We start from the raw sequence: 20,508 nt of genomic DNA, 5'->3' as shown, positions 1-20,508 counted from the left end.
TAACCCCTGACTTCACTCCCCAGACATTTCCAAACCACTCTTCCCCTTTACCCTTGAGCTTCGTTTCACTCAGAGCCAAAACATCCAGGTTCCTTTCCTCAAACATACTACCTATCTCTCCTTTTTTCACATCTTGGTTACATCCACACACATTTAGGCACCCCACTCTGAGCCTTCGAGGAGGATGATCACTCCCCGCGTGACTCCTTCTTCTGTTTCCCATTTTAGAAAGTTAATACAAGGAGGGGAGGATTTCCGGCCCCCCGCTCCCGTCCCCTCTAGTCGCTTTCTACGACACGCGAGGAATACGTGGGAAGTATTCTTTCACCCCTATCCCCAGGGATAATATACATATATATATACATACACACACACACACACACACACACGCACATACACACACACACACACACATACATATATATACATATGAAAAATGTAAGAAACAATTTAGAAAACAAACTTTTAGCTTGAAATGAATGAAAAAAATGAATGTCACATAATGGTTCAACCTCTGGCTATGGAAAGGAAATGTACAATTTATTCACACAAACGTCAATAGCAGTTCTCATCAATTTCACCACTGTGTCAATAAGCTTCAATGTCTAAGCTACATTTTTTTCCAACTTCACTATTTTCTTGTCAAAAACACCATGCATGAAAACTATCACTCCATTAACACAACTATAAACATTTACTTCCCCTTTAAAAGTTCTGGGGAAGTCTGTCTCGATATTCTTGCTTGCCTTCATCCATTCCTGTAGCTACTCCACCCCACAGGAAACAGCATCACAGTTTTTGTCCATTTTACATTATGATTACAGGTACAGTTTCCACACATACCCATGATCTTGGCCTGTTTCAAATACTCATTCTGAATGTGGTATTCAACATACATATATATATATATATATATATATATATATATATATATATATATATATATATATATATATATATATATATATCTTTCTTTTCTTTCTTTCATACTATTAGTCATTTCTCGCGTTAGCGAGGTAGCGTTAAGAACAGAGGACTGGGCCTCTAAGGGAATATCCTCACCTGGCCCCTTCTCTGTTCCTTCTTTTGGAAAAAATATATATATATATATATATATATATATATATCATACAAAGCTCCAACAGCCACGATCGAACCTGGGACCCCTTGTGCAAGAGGCAGGCATGCTAACCGCTAGGCTAAGGGACTGTATAATAGGAAACAACTATTCGAAATACTAAGTACTCGAATACCCTTCGTCTCACTATGGTGAGCAACGGGGTCTATTGGTTGTTTCCGAACAGAACACATAGCCAGCTGATAGCGTTTTACCGAACCTGACTGTACAACGCGGAGTTAAATGAATACGAATAAAGTGTATATGAACGCGCACCTTCATAGAACATACAAAGCTCCAACAGCCAGGATCGAACCTGGGACCCCTTGTGCAAGAAGCACTTTATTCGTATTCATATAACTCCGCGTTGTACAGTCAGGTTCGGTAAAACGCTATCAGCTGGCTATGTGTTCTGTTCGGAAACAACCGATAGACCCCGTTGCTCACCATTGTGAGACGAAGGGTATTCGAGTACTTAGTATTTCGAATAGTTGTTTCCTATTCTACAGTCCCTTAGCCTAGCGGTTAGCATGCCTGCCTCTAGCACAAGGTGTCCCAGGTTCGATCCTGGCTGTTGGAGCTTTGTATGTTCTATGAAGGTGCGCGTTCATATACACTTTATTCGTATATATATATATATATATATATATATATATATATATATATATATATATATATACATATATATATATATATATATATATATATATATATATATATATATATATATATATATATATATATATATATATATATATATATATATATTCCTATGAGTCCACGGGGAAAATGAAACACGAAACATTCCCAAGTGCACTTTCGTTAAATAATCACATCATCAGGAGAGACACAAGAGAGGAATATAACAGTCAGTTGATATACGTCGAAGAGACGAAGCTAGGACGCCATTTGGTAAACATGTGATTGTCCAAAACATACAACGAGCGTTCATAAACTTATCATTTTACAGATCTTATCAACAATAAAGTTATCTAATTTGTACAGACCATCACTAATATTAAGATTATAATTCTTTGTGTATTTAATAATAGAAGATTCAATGACATTTCTCTTGGTAACAGAGTTAGAGTTAACAACTGAGATGGCGTTACTCCAGTCAATACAATGATCATAGTTTTTAACATGATTAAGCAAGGCATTTGATTCTTGTCCCGTTCTTATACTATATTTATGTTGCTTAAGTCTAACAGAAAGATCCTTACCAGTCTGACCAACATAAAATTTATCACAGTTTCCACAAGGAACTTTATAGGTGCAACCAAGAGAATTTTCTGGTGAATTCCTGATTTATATATTCTTTTTAGTATTATTGTTGCTAAAGGCAACATTTCCATTAAAGGATTTAAGCAACATGGGAAGCAAAGTGAAATTATCATTAAAAGGGAGAACTAAAAGATTCTTGGTGTCAATGGGAGGTTTGGGCTCAACTCTATAAAATGATTTCTTTGCTAACTTAAGGGATTTATCAATGAAAGATCTAGGGTACTTTAACTTAGATCCAATAGAATATATCTTCTCAAACTCATCATCAATAAACTCTGGACTGCAAATACGTAATGCCCTTAGGAACATAGATTGAAATGATGATAATTTACCTCTGTCATGTCATCATTTCAATCTATCTATTGTTGATAAGATTTGAAAAATGATAAGTTTATGAACGCTCGTTGTATGTTTTGGACAATCACACGTTTACCAAATAGCGTCCTAGCTTCGTCTCTTCGATGTATATCAACTGACTGTTATATTCCTTTCTTGTGTCTCCCCTGATGATGTGATTATTACACGAAAGTGCACTTGGGAACTTTTCGTGTTTCATTTTCCCCGTGGACTCATAGGAATATCTTGATCACGCACAAAATTGTGATCCTTTCCAATGTATATATATATATATATATATATATATATATATATATATTTTCCAAAAGAAGGAACAGAGAATTGGGCCAGGTGAGGGTATTCCCTCAAAGGCCCAGTCCTCTGTTCTTAACGCTACCTCGCTAATGCGGGAAATGGCGAACAGTTTGAAAGAAAAGAAATATACATATATATATATATATATATATATATATATATATATATATATATATATATATATATATATATATTATTTATTTTATTTTATTTTGCTTTGTCGCTGTCTCCCGCGTTTGCGAGGTAGCGCAAGGAAACAGACGAAAGAAATGGCCCAACCCACCCTCATACACAATGTATACACACACACGTCCACACACGCAAATATACATACCAATACATCTCAATGTACACATATATATACATACACAGACACATACATATATACCCATGCACACAATTCACACAGTCTGCCCCCATTCACTCCCATCGCCACATCGCCACACATGGAATACCTTCCCCCTCCCTCCTCATGTGTGCAAGGTAGCACTAGGAAAAGACAAGAAAAGCCCCATTCGTTCACACTCAGTCTCTAGCTGCCACGCAATAATGCCCGAAACCACAGCTCCCTTTCCACATCCAGGCCCCCCACAACTTTCCATGATTTACCCCAGACGCCTTACATGCCCTGATTCAATCCACTTGCAGCACGTCAACCCCGGTATACCACATCGATCGAATTCACTCTATTCCTTGCCCTCCTTTCACCCTCCTGCATGTTCAGGCCCCGATTACACAAAATCTTTTTCACTCCATCTTTCCACCTCCAATTTGGTCTCCTACTTCTCCTCCTTCCCTCCACCTCCGACACATATATCCTCTTGGTCAATCTTTCCTCACTCATTCTCTCCATGTGCCCAAACCATTTCAAAACACCCTCTTCTGCTCTCTCAACCACGCTCTATTTATTTCCACACATCTCTCTTACCCTTACGTTACTTACTCGATCAAACCACCTCACACCACACATTGTCCTCAAACATCTCATTTCCAGCACATCCACCCTCCTACGCACAACTCTATCCATAGCCCACGCCTCGCAACCATACAACATTGTTGGAACCACTATTCCTTCAAACATACCCATTTTTGCTTTCCGAGATAATGTTCTCGACTTGCACACATTCTTCAAGGCTCCCAGGATTTTCGCCCCCTCCCCCAACCTATGATTCACTTCCGCTTCCATGGTTCCATCCGCTGCCAGATCCACTCCCAGATATATAAAACACTTTACCTCCTCCACTTTATCTCCATTCAAACTTATCTCCCAATTGACTTGACCCTCAACCCTACTGTACCTACTAACCTTGCTCTTACTCACATTTACTCTTAACTTTCTTCTTCACACACTTTACCAAACTCAGTCACCATCTTCTGCAGTTTCTCACATGAATCAGCCACCAGCGCTGTATCATCAGCGAACAACAACTGACTCACTTCCCAAGCTCTCTCATCCCCAAGAGACTGCATACTTGCCCCTCTTTCCAAAACTCTTGCATTCACCTCCCTAACAACCCCATCCATAAACAAATTAAACAACCTTGGAAACATCACACACCCCTACCGCAAACCTACATTCACTGAGAACCAATCACTTCCCTCTCTTCCTACACGTACACATGCCTTACATCCTCGATAAAAACTTTTCACTTCTTCTAACAACTTGCCTCCCACACCATATATTCTTAGTATGTTCCACAGAGCATCTCTATCAACTCTGTCATATGCCTTCTCCAGATCCATAAATGATACATACAAATCCATTAGCTTTTCTAAGTATTTCTCACATAGATTCTTCAAAGCAGACACCTGATCCACACATCCTTTTCCCCAGTCAGATGCTCTATACATGCCTTCACCCTCTCATGTGTATATAAATATATATATATATATATATATATATATATATATATATATATATATATATATATATATATATATATATGAGTGGGAGATGTATAAGAGGAAGAGGCAGGATGTCAAGAAAAAAAATTGCTAGATGTGAAAAAGAGGGCAAATGTGAGTTGGGGGTGAGAGAGTATCATTATATTTAAGGAAGAATAAAAAGATAATTTGGAAGGAGGTAAATAAAGGGCATAAGACAAGGGAGCAAATGGGAACTTCAGTGAAGGGGGCTAATGGGGAGGTGATAACAATAGTGGTGATATGAGAGGGAGATTGAGTGAGTATTTTGAAGGTTTGTTGAATGTGTTTGATGATAGAGTGGCATATATAGGGTGTTTTGGTCGAGGTGGTGTGCAAAGTGAGAGGGTTAGGGAAAATGATTTGGTAAATAGGGAAGAGGTAGTGAAAGCTTTGCGGTAGATTAAAGCCGGCAAGTCAGCAGGTTTGGATGATATTGCAGTGGAATTTATTAAAAAAGTGGGTGACTTTATTGTTGACTGGTTGGTAAGGTTATTTAATGTATGTATGACTCATGGTGAGGTGCCTGAAGATTGGCGGAATGCTTGCATAGTGCCATTGTACAAAGGCAAAGGGGATAAGAGTGAGTGCTCATATTATAGAGGTATAAGTTTGTTGAGTATTCTTGGTAAATTATATGGAAGGGTATTGTTTGAGAGGGTGAAGGAATGTACAGAGCATCAGATTGGGGAAAAGCAGTGTGGTTTCAGAAGAGGTAGAGGATGTGTGGATCAGGTGTTTGCTTTGAAGAATGTATGTGAGAAATAATTAGAAAAGCAAATGGACTTGTAGGTAGCATTTATGGATCTGGAGAAGACTATGATAGAGTTGATAGAGATGCTCTGTGGAAGGTATTAAGAATATATGCTGTGGGAGGCAAGTTGTTAGAAGCAGTGTAAAGTTTTTATCGAGGATGTAAGGCATGTGTACGTATAGGAACAGAGGAAAGTGATTGGTTCTCAGTGAATGTAGGTTTGCGACAGGGGTGTGTGATGTCTCCATGGTTGTTTAATTTGTTTATGGATGGGGTTGTCAGGGAGGTGAATGCAAGAGTTTTGGAAAGAGGGCAAGTATTCAGTCCCGTTGGGGATAAGAGAGCTTGGGAAGTGAGTCAGTTGTTGTTCGCTGACGATACAGCGCTGGTGGCTGATTCATGTAAGAAACTGCAGAAGCTGGTGACTGAGTTTGGTAAAGTGTCTGAAAGAGTAAAGTTAAGAGTAAATGTAAATAAGAGCAAGGTAATTAGGTACAGTGGGGTTGAGGGTCAAGTCAATTGGGAGGTAAGTTTGAATGGAGAAAAACTGGAGGAAGTAAAGTGTTTTAGATATCTGGGAGTGGATATGGCAGCGGATGGAACCATGGAAGCGGAAGTGACTCATAGGGTGGGGGAGGGGGCGAAAATTCTGGAAGCCTTGAAGAATGTTTGGAAGTCGAGAACATTATCTCGGAAAGCAAAAATGGGTATGTTTGAAGGAATAGTGGTTCCAACAATGTTGTATGGTTGCGAGGCGTGAGCTATGGATAGAGTTGTGCGCAGGAGGGTGGATGTGTTGGAAATGAGATGTTTGAGGACAATATGTGGTGTGAGGTGGTTTGATCGAGTAAGTAATGTAAGGGTAAGAGAGATGTGTGGAAATAAAAAGAGTGTGGTTGAGAGAGCAGGAGAGGGTGTTTTGAAATGGTTTTGTCATATGGAGAGAATGAGTGAGGAAAGATTGACAAAGAGGATGTATGTGTCAGAGGTGGAGGGAACGAGAAGTGGGAGACCAAATTGGAGGTGGAAAGATGGAGTGAAAATGATTTTGAGTGATCGGGGCCTGAACATGCAGGAGGGTGAAAGGCGTGCAAGGAATAGAGTGAACTGGAACGATGTGGTATACCGAGGTCGACGTGCTGTCAATGGATTGAACCAGGGCATGTGAAGTGTCTGGGGTAAACCATGGAAAGCTGTGTAGGTATGTATATTTGCGTGTGTGGACGTGTATGTTATACATGTGTATGGAGGTGGGTTGAGCCATTTCTTTCGTCTGTTTCCTTGCGCTACCTCGCAAACGTAGGAGACAGCGACAAAAAAAAAATATATATATATATATATATATATATATATATATATATATATATATATATATATATATATATATATATATATATATCGTCATAATTATCGATGGCAAAGGCACAAAATATATTGACGTAAAGTAACCTAAATCAAGTTTACCAATCGCGAAATATTTTCCATTACATCCAGTTCTTTACCAACGTCTGTAATCTTTGAGAAGACAACTGCGACCCCAGTGACCTCATGGGTTCTCTACTATCCTCTGTGATGAGGTTTGCTACCCCATGTGGGGTGGCGACCCAGGGTCTGGGAGTCAATGGTCTTTACCTTTTCCATTACACATCTTGAAGCTCCAGTGATTTATGAAATTCTATTAAACTACGTCCTTGCTATTCCTACCATCCCCGCTAAGTTTTGAGGCCCCCACGCCTTTTCTCCTTCACTGTAAATTTCAAAGAACCTCTCAACACAACGCCCTGGTCCCTGGGTATTCATATCTTTCTCCACTGATGATGTGATTCAAGAAACTCACTCCATAGTGATCCAGAGCATCTAAACAAATAACCTTCTCTTTGTTCCCGATTGCAATGACCAAACATCTGAAACACACTAAGTCTCTCATCAAACTGCCTCTCGTATCCACACGAATGATCCATATGTTACCAAATCCTGACTGTGTTCACCTTCATGTTAGTTAGAATCATTAGGTGTGGCCAACTCCGAGCTCAGAGTGAACTCTATGCCAGAGAGGTCATAAATCCGATTTTAAGTAGGAAACGTACCAACCCATTCCCTTAGAACTCTGCTAAAATTCAGTAAAATGAAATATTTATCTCTATCTTTCCCTGGATGATACAGCTGCTTGAAGTGCAGGCACGGTGAAGAAGGTTCTGGCAGCAGTAGAGAAGGTTACATTGTGTGTCATGGATTAGCGACCTATAACTAATTACCTGAATGTCTCAATGTTCACCATAACCCCAGTGGTTGGGTTTGCTGTCCATCTGATGAGGCAGTCCAGCAGACTGTCTGAACAAGACATAGAAATCTATGCGGTCTAACAAAATGTCTAAGAAAGACATGAGAGTCTGTCTGGTCCTAGAGAATGTCTGGGAAAGACATGGGGGACTGCGTAGCACATCAGAGTGTCTGGGTAAGACAGGGAGAATGAGGATGTCTACTACAGGCCAACAAATTTGTTGGGCAAGAAGTTGTGCTGTCACCTTAAACTGTCGGGCTCCTTAAAAGCTGATTTCTTATTCTTGAAATATAAAAGGCTTTTGAAATTCGAAAGTCACAACCTTTAAGACTTCCAGAAGTTTTTTTTTTTTTTTTTTTTTTTTTTTTTTTTTTTACTTTGTCGCTGTCTCCCGCGTTTGCGAGGTAGCGCAAGGAAACAGACGAAAGAAATGCCCCCCCCCCCCCATAAACATGTACATACACACGTCCACACACGCAAATATACATACCTACACAGCTTTCCATGGTTTACCCCAGACGCTTCACATGCCTTGATTCAATCCACTGACAGCACGTCAACCCCTGTATACCACATCGCTCCAATTCACTCTATTCCTTGCCCTCCTTTCACACTCCTGCATGTTCAGGCCCCGATCACACAAAATCTTTTTCACTCCATCTTTCCACCTCCAATTTGGTCTCCCTCTTCTCCTCGTTCCCTCCACCTCCGACACATATATCCTCTTGGTCAATCTTTCCTCACTCATTCTCTCCATGTGCCCAAACCATTTCAAAACACCCTCTTCTGCTCTCTCAACCACGCTCTTTTTATTTCCACACATCTCTCTTACCCTTACGTTACTTACTCGATCAAACCACCTCACACCACACATTGTCCTCAAACATCTCATTTCCAGCACATCCATCCTCCTGCTCACAACTCTATCCATAGCCCACGCCTCGCAACCATACAACATTGTTGGAACCACTATTCCTTCAAACATACCCATTTTTGCTTTCCGAGATAATGTTCTCGACTTCCACACATTTTTCAAGGCCCCCAGAATTTTCGCCCCCTCCCCCACCCTATGATTCACTTCCGCTTCCATGGTTCCATCCGCTGACAGATCCACTCCCAGATATCTAAAACACTTCACTTCCTCCAGTTTTTCTCCATTCAAACTCACCTCCCAATTGACTTGACCCTCAACCCTACTGTACCTAATAACCTTGCTCTTATTCACATTTACTCTTAACTTTCTACTTCTACACACTTTACCAAACTCAGTCACCAGCTTCTGCAGTTTCTCACATGAATCAGCCACCAGAGCTGTATCATCAGCGAACAACAACTGACTCACTTCCCAAGCTCTCTCATCCCCAACAGACTTCATACTTGCCCCTCTTTCCAGGACTCTTGCATTTACCTCCCTAACAACCCCATCCATAAACAAATTAAACAACCATGGAGACATCACACACCCCTGCCGCAAACCTACATTCACTGAGAACCAATCACTTTCCTCTCTTCCTACACGTACACATGCCTTACATCCTCGATAAAAACTTTTCACTGCTTCTAACAACTTGCCTCCCACACCATATATTCTTAATACCTTCCACAGAGCATCTCTATCAACTCTATCATATGCCTTCTCCAGATCCATAAATGCTACATACAAATCCATTTGCTTTTCTAAGTATTTCTCACATACATTCTTCAAAGCAAACACCTGATCCACACATCCTCTACCACTTCTGAAACCGCACTGCTCTTCCCCAATCTGATGCTCTATACATGCCTTCCAGAAGTAGAATGTAGAAAATAATATAAGTACGTATGTATATAGTAGTGTCAAATATCATGTTACAATATATAGAAATTCATATACTGACCCGAAATCTTCAACTCTGAGGTTATGAAAGTAAAATCTTTATAGATTTAAGATTCAGTTTTAAGTTATTAAATCTTTATGATTCTGGAGGCATATATCTTTAGATTTGTGGAATTCTGGCTTAAGGATATGACAGAAAAACATAGAAAGGCTGATACAGAGGGAAGAAAAGGCATGATGGTGGGGATTCATCATGAACTGAACAGGTTGTGCTCACTGACCATCCAGGGGTGAGCCCCAGGCTGAGGTGTGACTCCACTGACGATTTTGGGTCTCTCCATTGGCGCGGCAGGGGCATCCTCGACTGTCCTCTGGCCACAGGTGAGGGGCAGCATTGGGAGTGGGGTGGTTTCTTCTAATCGAGCATCTATTTCATCATGCTGCAGGTGTAGTGGAGGAATAACCAAGACTCATGTAATACGTAAGAAGCGAACTCAATGGAAACAGATTCAAGTACAATGGATGGGTAGGAAACGATAATTCAAGACCTTAAGAGCTTTGTCCAGAAGAGCTCATGAGATGTGTCAGCAATTAACAGTCATATCAAAACTACATTGCTAGTAAGGAATGGTATTAAAAAAGGCTTCAAAAACCAGCCATCTCAACAACAACAAAAAAATAAGGTATAGCAGAGTAACTAAGAGCCAACTAAGAGTCAGAACATACAGTATCAGACAGTATTCATGAGGGTATGACACATTTTCAAACATATCTTTAGACCTCCATTGAGGAGATTTGTATCTATGAATATTGCACTGCTGTATACAGGTTGAGCAACATCTGAATCTATCACATGTACCGTAAAAACAAATTGGAAAATGTACTACAGCAAATATGTAGAAAAATACAAAATGTCTCAAAGTCTTCAATATAATGGAGTCATTAACAGTTACAGAAGTGGATTTTACAGACTATCAAGATTAACATAATCTAAAACCAGTAAAAATCTATGATATATTGCAAAGTGCCAATCCTTAAAAGCTTTGCCTTCAGAAATAACAAATAAATGTTTCACAAATTTCAAGAGAAACTTAAAAAGAAATGAGTTGTTTGTCATACAAGAATGGAATAAACAAACAAATGAAAAATAGAATATACAAATATAAAATCTGGAAAGCAAATTTTTTATGTAAACCATGAAATTATAAACAGTTAACTGAAGAAGGCACAAATGGTGAACAACTACCTAGAAGAATATAAGATAATCATGGTACAGATGGTTAGAATACTACGAAAAATAGAAACAGAAAAAGAAAGAGTTTTGGGGCAAATTGAAAACGATAGATTTATAAACAGAGATAATACCTCTGGAAAATAAGTATTATGCGATTAAATCCTTTACTAATAGACACTCACACTGGAAACCTTAGCTTCATATAAGCTGAATCTAGAAAAGAGAGCAAATCCATGAGCAAGATTGCCTGATATACTGTAAAGATCTAATGCTATACTCATAAGGAAATGTAAAACCCACATTTGAGGAAGACTCTTTTCATTTCTATAGTAATGGTTTTATCTTCACATGAATGTTTATCAAGGAAAGGACGTTAAACAAGATCTTGAAGATGAGATTTGGGAGTTAATAGGATAGACAGGTATGTATTTATCATGCTTATTATGCTTATTATGCTTATTATATATATATATATATATATATATATATATATATATATATATATATATATATTTTTTTTTTTTTTTTTGCTTTGTCGCTGTCTCCCGCGTTTGCGAGGTAGCGCAACGAAACAGACGAAAGAAATGGCCCAACCCACCCCCATACACATGTATATACATACAAGTCCACACACGCAAATATACATACCTTCACAGGTTTCCACGGTTTGCCCCAGACGCTTCACATGCCCTGATTCAATCCACTGACAGCACGTCAACCCCGGTATACCACATCGATCCAATTCACTCTATTCCTTGCCTCCTTTCACCCTCCTGCATGTTCAGGCCCCGATCACACAAAATCTTTTTCACTCCATCTTTCCACCTCCAATTTGGTCTCCCACTTCTCCTCGTTCCCTCCACCTCCGACACATATATCCTCTTGGTCAATCTTTCCTCACTCATTCTCTCCATGTGTCCAAACCATTTCAAAACACCCTCTTCTGCTCTCTCAACCACGCTCTTTTTATTTCCACACATCCCTCTTACCCTTACGTTACTTACTCGATCAAACCACCTCACACCACATATTGTCCTCAAACATCTCATTTCCAGCACATCCATTAAAAAAGGGGGTGACTGTATCACTGACTGGTTGGTAAGGTTATTTAATGTATGTATGACTCATGGTGAGGTGCCTGAGTATTGGGGGAATGCGTGCATAGTGCCATTGTACAAAGGCAAAGGGGATAAAAGTGAGTGCTCAAATGACAGAGGTATAAGTTTGTTGAGTATTTCTGGTAAATTATATGGGAGGGTATTGATTGAGAGGGTGAAGGCATGTACAGAGCATCAGATTGGGGAAGAGCAGTGTGGTTTCAGAAGTGGTAGAGGATGTGTGGATCAGGTGTTTGCTTTGAAGAATGTATGTGAGAAATACTTAGAAAAGCAAATGGATTTGTATGTAGCATTTATGGATCTGGAGAAGGCATATGATAGAGTTGATAGAGATGTTCTGTGGAAGGTATTAAGAATATATGGTGTGGGAGGCAAGTTGTTAGAAGCAGTGAAAAGTTTTTATCGAGGATGTAAGGCATGTGTACGTGTAGGAAGAGAGGAAAGTGATTGGTTCTCAGTGAATGTAGGTTTGCGGCAGGGGTGTGTGATGTCTCCATGGTTGTTTAATTTGTTTATGGATGGGGTTGTTAGGGAGGTAAATGCAAGAGTTTTGGAAAGAGGGGCAAGTATGAAGTCTGTTGGGGATGAGAGAGCTTGGGAAGTGAGTCAGTTGTTGTTCGCTGATGATACAGCGCTGGTGGCTGATTCATGTGAGAAACTGCAGAAGCTGGTGACTGAGTTTGGTAAAGTGTGTGAAAGAAGAAAGTTAAGAGTAAATGTGAATAAGAGCAAGGTTATTAGGTACAGTAGGGTTGAGGGTCAAGTCAACTGGGAGGTAAGTTTGAATGGAGTAAAACTGGAGGAAGTAAAGTGTTTTAGATATCTGGTAGTGGATCTGGCAGCGGATGGAACTATGGAAGCGGAAGTGGATCATAGGGTGGGGGAGGGGGCGAAAATCCTGGGAGCCTTGAAGAATGTGTGGAAGTCGAGAACATCATCTGGGAAAGCAAAAATGGGTATGTTTGAAAGAATAGTGGTTCCAACAATGTTGTATGGTTGCGAGGCGTAGGCTATGGATAGAGTTGTGCTCAGGAGGATGGATGTGCTGGAAATGAGATGTTTGAGGACAATGTGTGGTGTGAAGTGGTTTGATCGAGTGAGTAACGTAAGGGTAAGAGAGATGTGTGGAAATAAAAAGAGCGTGGTTGAGAGAGCAGAAGAGGGTGTTTTGAAATGGTTTGGGCACATGGAGAGAATGAGTGAGGAAAGATTGACCAAGTGGATATATGTGTCGGAGGTGGAGGGAACGAGGAGAAGTGGGAGACCAAATTGGAAGTGGAAAGATGGAGTGAAAAAGATTTTGTGTGATCGGGGCCTGAACATGCAGGAGGGTGAAAGGAGGCAAGGAATAGAGTGAATTGGATCGATGTGGTATACCGGGGTTGACGTGCTGTCAGTGGATTGAATCAGGGCATGTGAAGCGTCTGGGGTAAACCATGGAAAGCTGTGTAGGTATGTATATTTGCGTGTGTGGACGTATGTATATACATGTGTATGGGGGTGGGTTGTGCCATTTCTTTCGTCTGTTTCCTTGCGCTACCTCGCAAACGCGGGAGACAGCGAGAAAAAGAAAAAAAAAATATTGGAAAGGATCAAAATTTTTGCGCGTGATCTAGATATTCCTATGAGTCCACGGGGAAAATGAAACACGTTAAGTTCCCAAGTGCACTTTCGTGTAATAATTACATCAGGGAAGACATCGAAGAGACGAAGCTAGGACGCCATTTGGTAAACATGCGATTGTCCAAAACATACAACGAGCGTTCATAAACTTATCATTTTACAAAGTCTATCAACAATAAAGTTATATAATTTGTATAGACCATCACTAATATTAAGATTATACTTTTTTGTGTGTGTAATAATAGAAGATTCAGTGATATTTCTCGTGTAATAGAGTTAGGGTTAATAAGTGAGACGGCATTACTCCAGTCAGTACAATGATCATAGTTTTTAATGTGATTAAACAAGGCATTTGATTCTTGTCCCGCTCTTATACTATATTTATGTTGCTTAAGTCTAACAGATAGATCCTTACCAGTCTGGCCAGCATGAAATTTATCATAATTTTCACATGGCACTTTATAGATGCATCCAAGAGAATTTTCTGGTGAATTCCTGATTAAGATATTCTTTATAGTATCATTGTTGCTGAAGGTAACATTTACATTAAAGGATTTAAGCAACATGGGAAGTAAAGTGAAATTATTAATATAAGGGAGAACTAAAAGATTCTTGGTGTCAATGGAAGGTTTGGGCTCAACTCTATAAAACTTTTTCTTTGCTGACTTAAGGGATTTATCAATGAAAGATCTAGGGTACTTTAACTTACATCAAATAGAATATATCTTCTCAAACTCATCATCAATGTCCTCTGGACTGCAAATACGTAATGCCCTAAGAAACATAAGTTGAAATGATAATTTAACTCCGTCGTGTTAAGATGAGTAATAATAGATATATGAGCATGCATTGGTAGGTTTTCTGTATATGCTAAACTTAAACTTGTTTCCTTGCCTATGGATCATCCAATCTAAAAATGCTAACATACCATTCTTTTCGTTTTATACAGTAAATTTGATGGAAGGTACTAGATACAGTAATTTAACTGATGGTGAAATTAATATCTGTAAGTGTTTAGGGTATGCCAGTTTGTCAAAACCAATGAAACCTAATTGCCCTAAAATATTTATAAGAGCTATTAACACATTAAAAAAAGAAAATGGTACACATATTACTAAAGCATTATAAGGCTAACACTTTTGTGATTATGGATAAAAGTAATTATTTATCATGAATAAATGATCTTTTAAATGATGACACAACATATTCTCAACTCAGTAAGAATCCCCTAATAGCAGTTAATTCCCATTTCAATAAAGAACTGAAGTTGTTGTTGAAAGGTAATGGTTCACTTATAAAAGTGTGTCATCTTTGTCCCCTTCATTGCCATATATGTATGGACTTATCAAAACACATAAGAAAAAAATTTCCAGCAAGACGTATAGGGAGTTCAGTAGGCTCCATCACATACAGATTGTCAAAATGGTTAGTATCTTTATGAAGCCCTTTAGTGGGTAAGATATCAAATTCTAATATCATGAACAATGTAGAATAGGTTAACAAGCTTAACAATACGAATGTTAATCTGATTTCAAACTTGTTGCTTTGAGGTTTCCTCAGTTTTCACTAAAGTTCCAGTTGATGACCTTTTAGAATATTCATTTGACGTTTTGGATGATATTTCTGTTTCAAAGTCTGTTTTCATTGAGCTGATAAAATTGTTTATAAAAGACTGTGTATTTCAATTAAATGGAGATTATTATGCTCAAAAATTTGGTATGGAAATGGGCAACCCTCTTTCATCTGCACTGAGTAATCTTTATATGGAATTTTTTGAAAGAAAATTGATAAAGGATATCTTACCTTCTAATGCAATTTGGTGTAAGTATGTAGATGAAGTTCTTTGTGTTTGGCCAACAAATGAAAATTTACAAATATTTCTCCCCCTGCTTAACAGTTTAGTACCTTCCATCAAATCTAATGTAGAAAATGAAAATAATGGTATGTTACCATTTTTAGATTGCGTGATCCAAAGGCAAGGAAATAAGTTTAGCATATAGAGAAAACTTACCAATGTATATGTACATTATTACTCATCTCAACATGACAGTTAAATTATCATCATTTCGATCTATGTTCCTTGCGGCATTACCTATTGAGTAGAGCAATGCCATCTCAGTTATTAACTCTAACTCCAGTACCACGAGAAATATCACTGAATCCTCTATTAACAGATAAAGAAAGATCTATAATCTTAATATCAGTGATGGTCTATACAAATCGGGTAACTTTCTTGTTGATAAAATTTGTAAACAATTCACCTTCTTGTCTACGTAATAAGTTTATGATACGCTCGTTGTCTGTCTTGGACAATCGCATGCTTACGAAATGGCGTCCTAGCTACGTCTCTTCGTTGTATATCAACTGACTGTTATATTTCTTTCTTGTGGCACCTCTGATGATGTGATTATTACACGAAAGTGCACTTGGGAACTTATCGAGTTTCATTTTCCCCGTGGACTCATATATATACATATATATGTATATATATATATGTATATATGTATATATGTATATATGTATATATGTATATATATATATAGGGGATTAAGAATACTTCCCACGTATTCCCTGCGTGTCGTAGAAGGCGACTAAAAGGGAAGGGAGCAGGGGGCTGGAAATCCTCCCCTCTTGGTTTTTTTTTTTTTTTTTTTTCAATTTTCCAAAAGAAGGAACAGAGAATTGGGCCAGGTGAGGGTATTCCCTCAAAGGCCCAGTCCTCTGTTCTTAACGCTACCTTGCTAATGCGGGAAATGGCGAATAGTTTGAAAGAAAAAGAAATATATACATATGTATATATGTATATATATACATATAAATGGGAAACAGAAGGAGTCACGCGAGGAGTGCTCATCCTCCTCGAAGGCTCAGACTGGGGTGTCTAAATGTGTGTGGATGTAACCAAGATGTGAAAAAAGGAGAGATAGGTAGTATGTTTGAGGAAAGGAGCCTGAATGTTTTGGCTCTGAGTGAAACGAAGCTCAAGGGTAAAGGGGAAGAGTGGTTTGGGAATGTCGTGGGAGTAAAGTCAGGGGTTAGTGAGAGGACAAGAGCAAGGGAAGGAGTAGCAGTACTCCTGAAACAGGAGTTGTGTGAGTATGTGATAGAATGTAAGAAAGTAAATTCTCGATTAATATGGGTAAAACTGAAAGTTGATGGAGAGAGATGGGTGATTGTTGGTGCATATGCACCTGGGCATGAGAAGAAAGATAATGAGAGGCAAGTGTTTTGGGAGCAGCTGAATGAGTGTGTTAGTGGTTTTGATGCACGAGACCGGGTTATAGTGATGGGTGATTTGAATGCAAAGGTGAGTAATGTGGCAGTTGAGGGAATAATTGGTATACATGGGGTGTTCAGTGTTGTAAATGGAAAGAGTGAAAAGCTTGTAGATTTATGTGCTGAAAAAGGACTGGTGATTGGGAATACCTGGTTGAAAAAGCGAGATATACATAAGTATACGTATGTAAGTAGGAGAAATGGCCAGAGTGTGTTTTTGGATTACGTGTTAATTGACAGGCGCGCGAAAAAGAGACTTTTGGATGTTAATGTGCTGAGAGGTGCAACTGGTGGGATGTCTGATCATTATCTTGTGGAGACTAAGGTGAAGATTTGTATGCGTTTTCAGAAAAGAAGAGTGAATGTTGGGGTGAAGAGGGTGGTGAGAGTAAGTGAGCTTGGGAAGGAGACTTGTGTGAGGAAGTACCAGGAGAGACTGAGTACAGAATGGAAAAAGGTGACAACAATGGAAGTAAGGGGAGTGGGGGAGGAATGGGATGTATTTAGGGAATCATTGATGGATTGCGCAAAAGATGCTTGTGGCATGAGAAGAGTGGGAGGTGGGTTGATAAGAAAGGGTAGTGAGTGGTGGGATGAAGAAATAAGATTTTTAGTGAAAGAGAAGAGAGAGGCATTTGGACGATTTTTGCAGGAAAAAAAATGCAATTGAGTGGGAGATGTATAAAAGAAAGAGACAGGAGGTCAAGAGAAAGGTGCAAGAGGTGAAAAAGAGGGCAAATGAGAGTTGGGGTGAGAGAGTATCATTAAATTTTAGGGAAAATAAAAAGATGTTCTGGAAGGAGGTAAATAAAGTGCGTAAGACAAGGGAGCAAATGGTAACTTCAGTGAAGGGCGCAAATAGGGAGGTGATAACAAGTAGTGGTGATGTGAGAAAGAGATTGAGTGAGTATTTTGAAGGTTTGTTGAATGTGTTTGATGATAGAGTGGCAGATATAGGGTGTTTTGGTCGAGGTGGTGTGCAAAGTGAGAGGGTTAGGGAAAATGATTTGGTAAACAGAAAAGAGTTAGTAAAAGCTTTACGGAAGATGAAAGCCGGCAAGGCAGCAGGTTTGGATGGTATTGCAGTGGAATTTATTAAAAAAGAGGGTGACTGTATTATTGACTGGTTGGTAAGGTTATTCAGTGTATGTATGACTCATGGTGAGGTGCCTGAGGATTGGCTGAATGCGTGCATAGTGCCATTGTACAAAGGCAAAGGGGATAAGAGTGAGTGCTCAAATCTCAGAGGTATAAGTTTGTTGAGAATTCCTGGTAAATTATATGGGAGGGTATTGATTGAGAGGGTGAAGGCATGTACAGAGCATCAGATTGGGGAAGAGCAGTGTGGTTTCAGAAGTGGTAGAGGATGTGTGGATCAGGTGTTTGCTTTGAAGAATGTATGTGAGAAAGACTTAGAAAAGCAAATGGATTTGCATGTAGCATTTATGGATCTGGAGAAGGCATATGATAGAGTTGATAGAGATGCTCTGTGGAAGGTATTAAGAATATATGGTGTGGGAGGAAAGTTGTTAGAAGCAGTGAAAAGTTTTTATCGAGGATGTAAGGCATGTGTACGTGTAGGAAGAGAGGAAAATGATTGGTTCTCAGTGAATGTAGGTTTGCGGCAGGGGTGTGTGATGTCTCCATGGTTGTTTAATTTGTTTATGGATGGGGTTGTTAGGGAGGTGAATGCAAGAGTTTTGGAAAGAGGGGCAAGTAAGAAGTCTGTTGTGAATGAGAGAGCTTGGGAAGTGAGTCAGTTGTTGTTCGCTGATGATACAGCGCTGGTGGCTGATTCATGTGAGAAACTGCAGAAGCTGGTGACTGAGTTTGGTAAAGTGTGTGAAAGAAGATAGTTAAGAGTAAATGTGAATAAGAGCAAGGTTATTAGGTACAGTAGGGTTGAGAGTCAAGTCAATTGGGAGGTAAGTTTGAATGGAGAAAAACTGGAGGAAGTAAAGTGTTTTAGATATCTGGGAGTGGATCTGGCAGCGGATGGAACCATGGAAGCGGAAGTGGATCATAGGGTGGGGGAGGGGGCGAAAATCCTGGGAGCCTTGAAGAATGTGTGGAAGTCGAGAACATTATCTCGGAAAGCAAAAATGGGTATGTTTGAAGTAATAGTGGTTCCAACAATTCTGTATGGTTGCGAGGCGTGGGCTATGGATAAAGTTGTGCGCAGGAGGGTGGATGTGCTGGAAATGAGATGTTTGAGGAAATGTGTGGTGTGAGGTGGTTTGATCGAGTAAGTAACGTAAGGGTAAGAGAGATGTGCGGAAATAAAAAGAGCGTGGTTGAGAGAGCAGAAGAGGGTGTTTTGAAATGGTTTGGGCACATGGAGAGAATGAGTGAGGAAAGATTGACCAAGAGGATATATGTGTCGGAGGTGGAGGGAACGAGAAGTGGGAGACCAAATTGGAGGTGGAAAGATGGAGTGAAAAAGATTTTGTGAGATCGGGGCCTGAACATGCAGGAGGGTGAAAGGAGGGCAAGGAATAGAGTGAATTGGATCGATGTGGTATACCGGGGTTGACGTGCTGTCAGTGGATTGAATCAGGGCATGTGAAGCGTCTGGGGTAAAGCATGGAAAGCTGTGTAGGTATGTATATTTGCGTGTGTGGACGTGTATGTATATACATGTGTATGGGGGTGGGTTGGGCCATTTCTTCCGTCTGTTTCTTTGCGCTACCTCGCAAACGCGGGAGACAGCGACATAGCAAAAAAAAAAAAATATATATATATATATATATATATATTATATATATATATATATATATATATATATATATATATATATATATATATATATATATATATATATATATATATATATATATATATATATATATATATATATATATATATATATATGTATATATATATATTTCTTTTTTTTCTTTCATACTATTCGCCATTTCCCGTGTTAGCGAGGTAGCGTTAAGAACAGAGGACTGGGCCTTTGAGGGAATATCCTCATCTGGCCCCTTTCTCTGTTCCTTCTCTGAGAAAAACAAAAAAAAACAAGATGGGAGGATTTCCAGCCCCCCGCTCCCTTCCCTTTTAGTCGCCTTCTACGACACGCAGGGAATACGTGGGAAGTATTCTTTCTCCCCTATCCCAAGGGATTTATATATATATATATATATATATATATATATATATATATATATATATATATATATATATATATATATATATATATATTCATTATTTATTTTATTTTGCTTTGTCGCAGTCTCCCGCGTTAGCGAGGTAGCGCAAGGAAACAGACTAAAGAATGGCCCAACCCACCCACATACACATGTATATACATACACGTCCACACATGCAAATATACATACCTATACATCTCAACGTATTCATTTATATACATACACAGACAGATACATATATACACATGTACATAATTCATACTCTCTGCCTTTATTCAT

General features: G+C 39.1%; 1 protein-coding gene across 1 annotated transcript in view; it reads right to left on the bottom strand.

Moving 5' to 3' along the window:
* The window catches only part of LOC139766705 (anionic trypsin-2-like), a 113,638-nt gene that overhangs the window by 89,481 nt on the left and 3,649 nt on the right, over window positions 1-20,508 (bottom strand). Inside the window, exon 2 of the mRNA XM_071695625.1 lies at window positions 10,108-10,266. Within this exon, the coding sequence (XP_071551726.1) occupies window positions 10,108-10,266 (159 nt within the window). The remainder of the gene's footprint in view (window positions 1-10,107; window positions 10,267-20,508) is intronic.

This window comes from Panulirus ornatus, chromosome 58 (assembly GCF_036320965.1).
Source record: "Panulirus ornatus isolate Po-2019 chromosome 58, ASM3632096v1, whole genome shotgun sequence".
NCBI lineage: Eukaryota > Metazoa > Arthropoda > Malacostraca > Decapoda > Palinuridae > Panulirus > Panulirus ornatus.
This window is presented reverse-complemented; position numbering and strand designations above follow the sequence as displayed.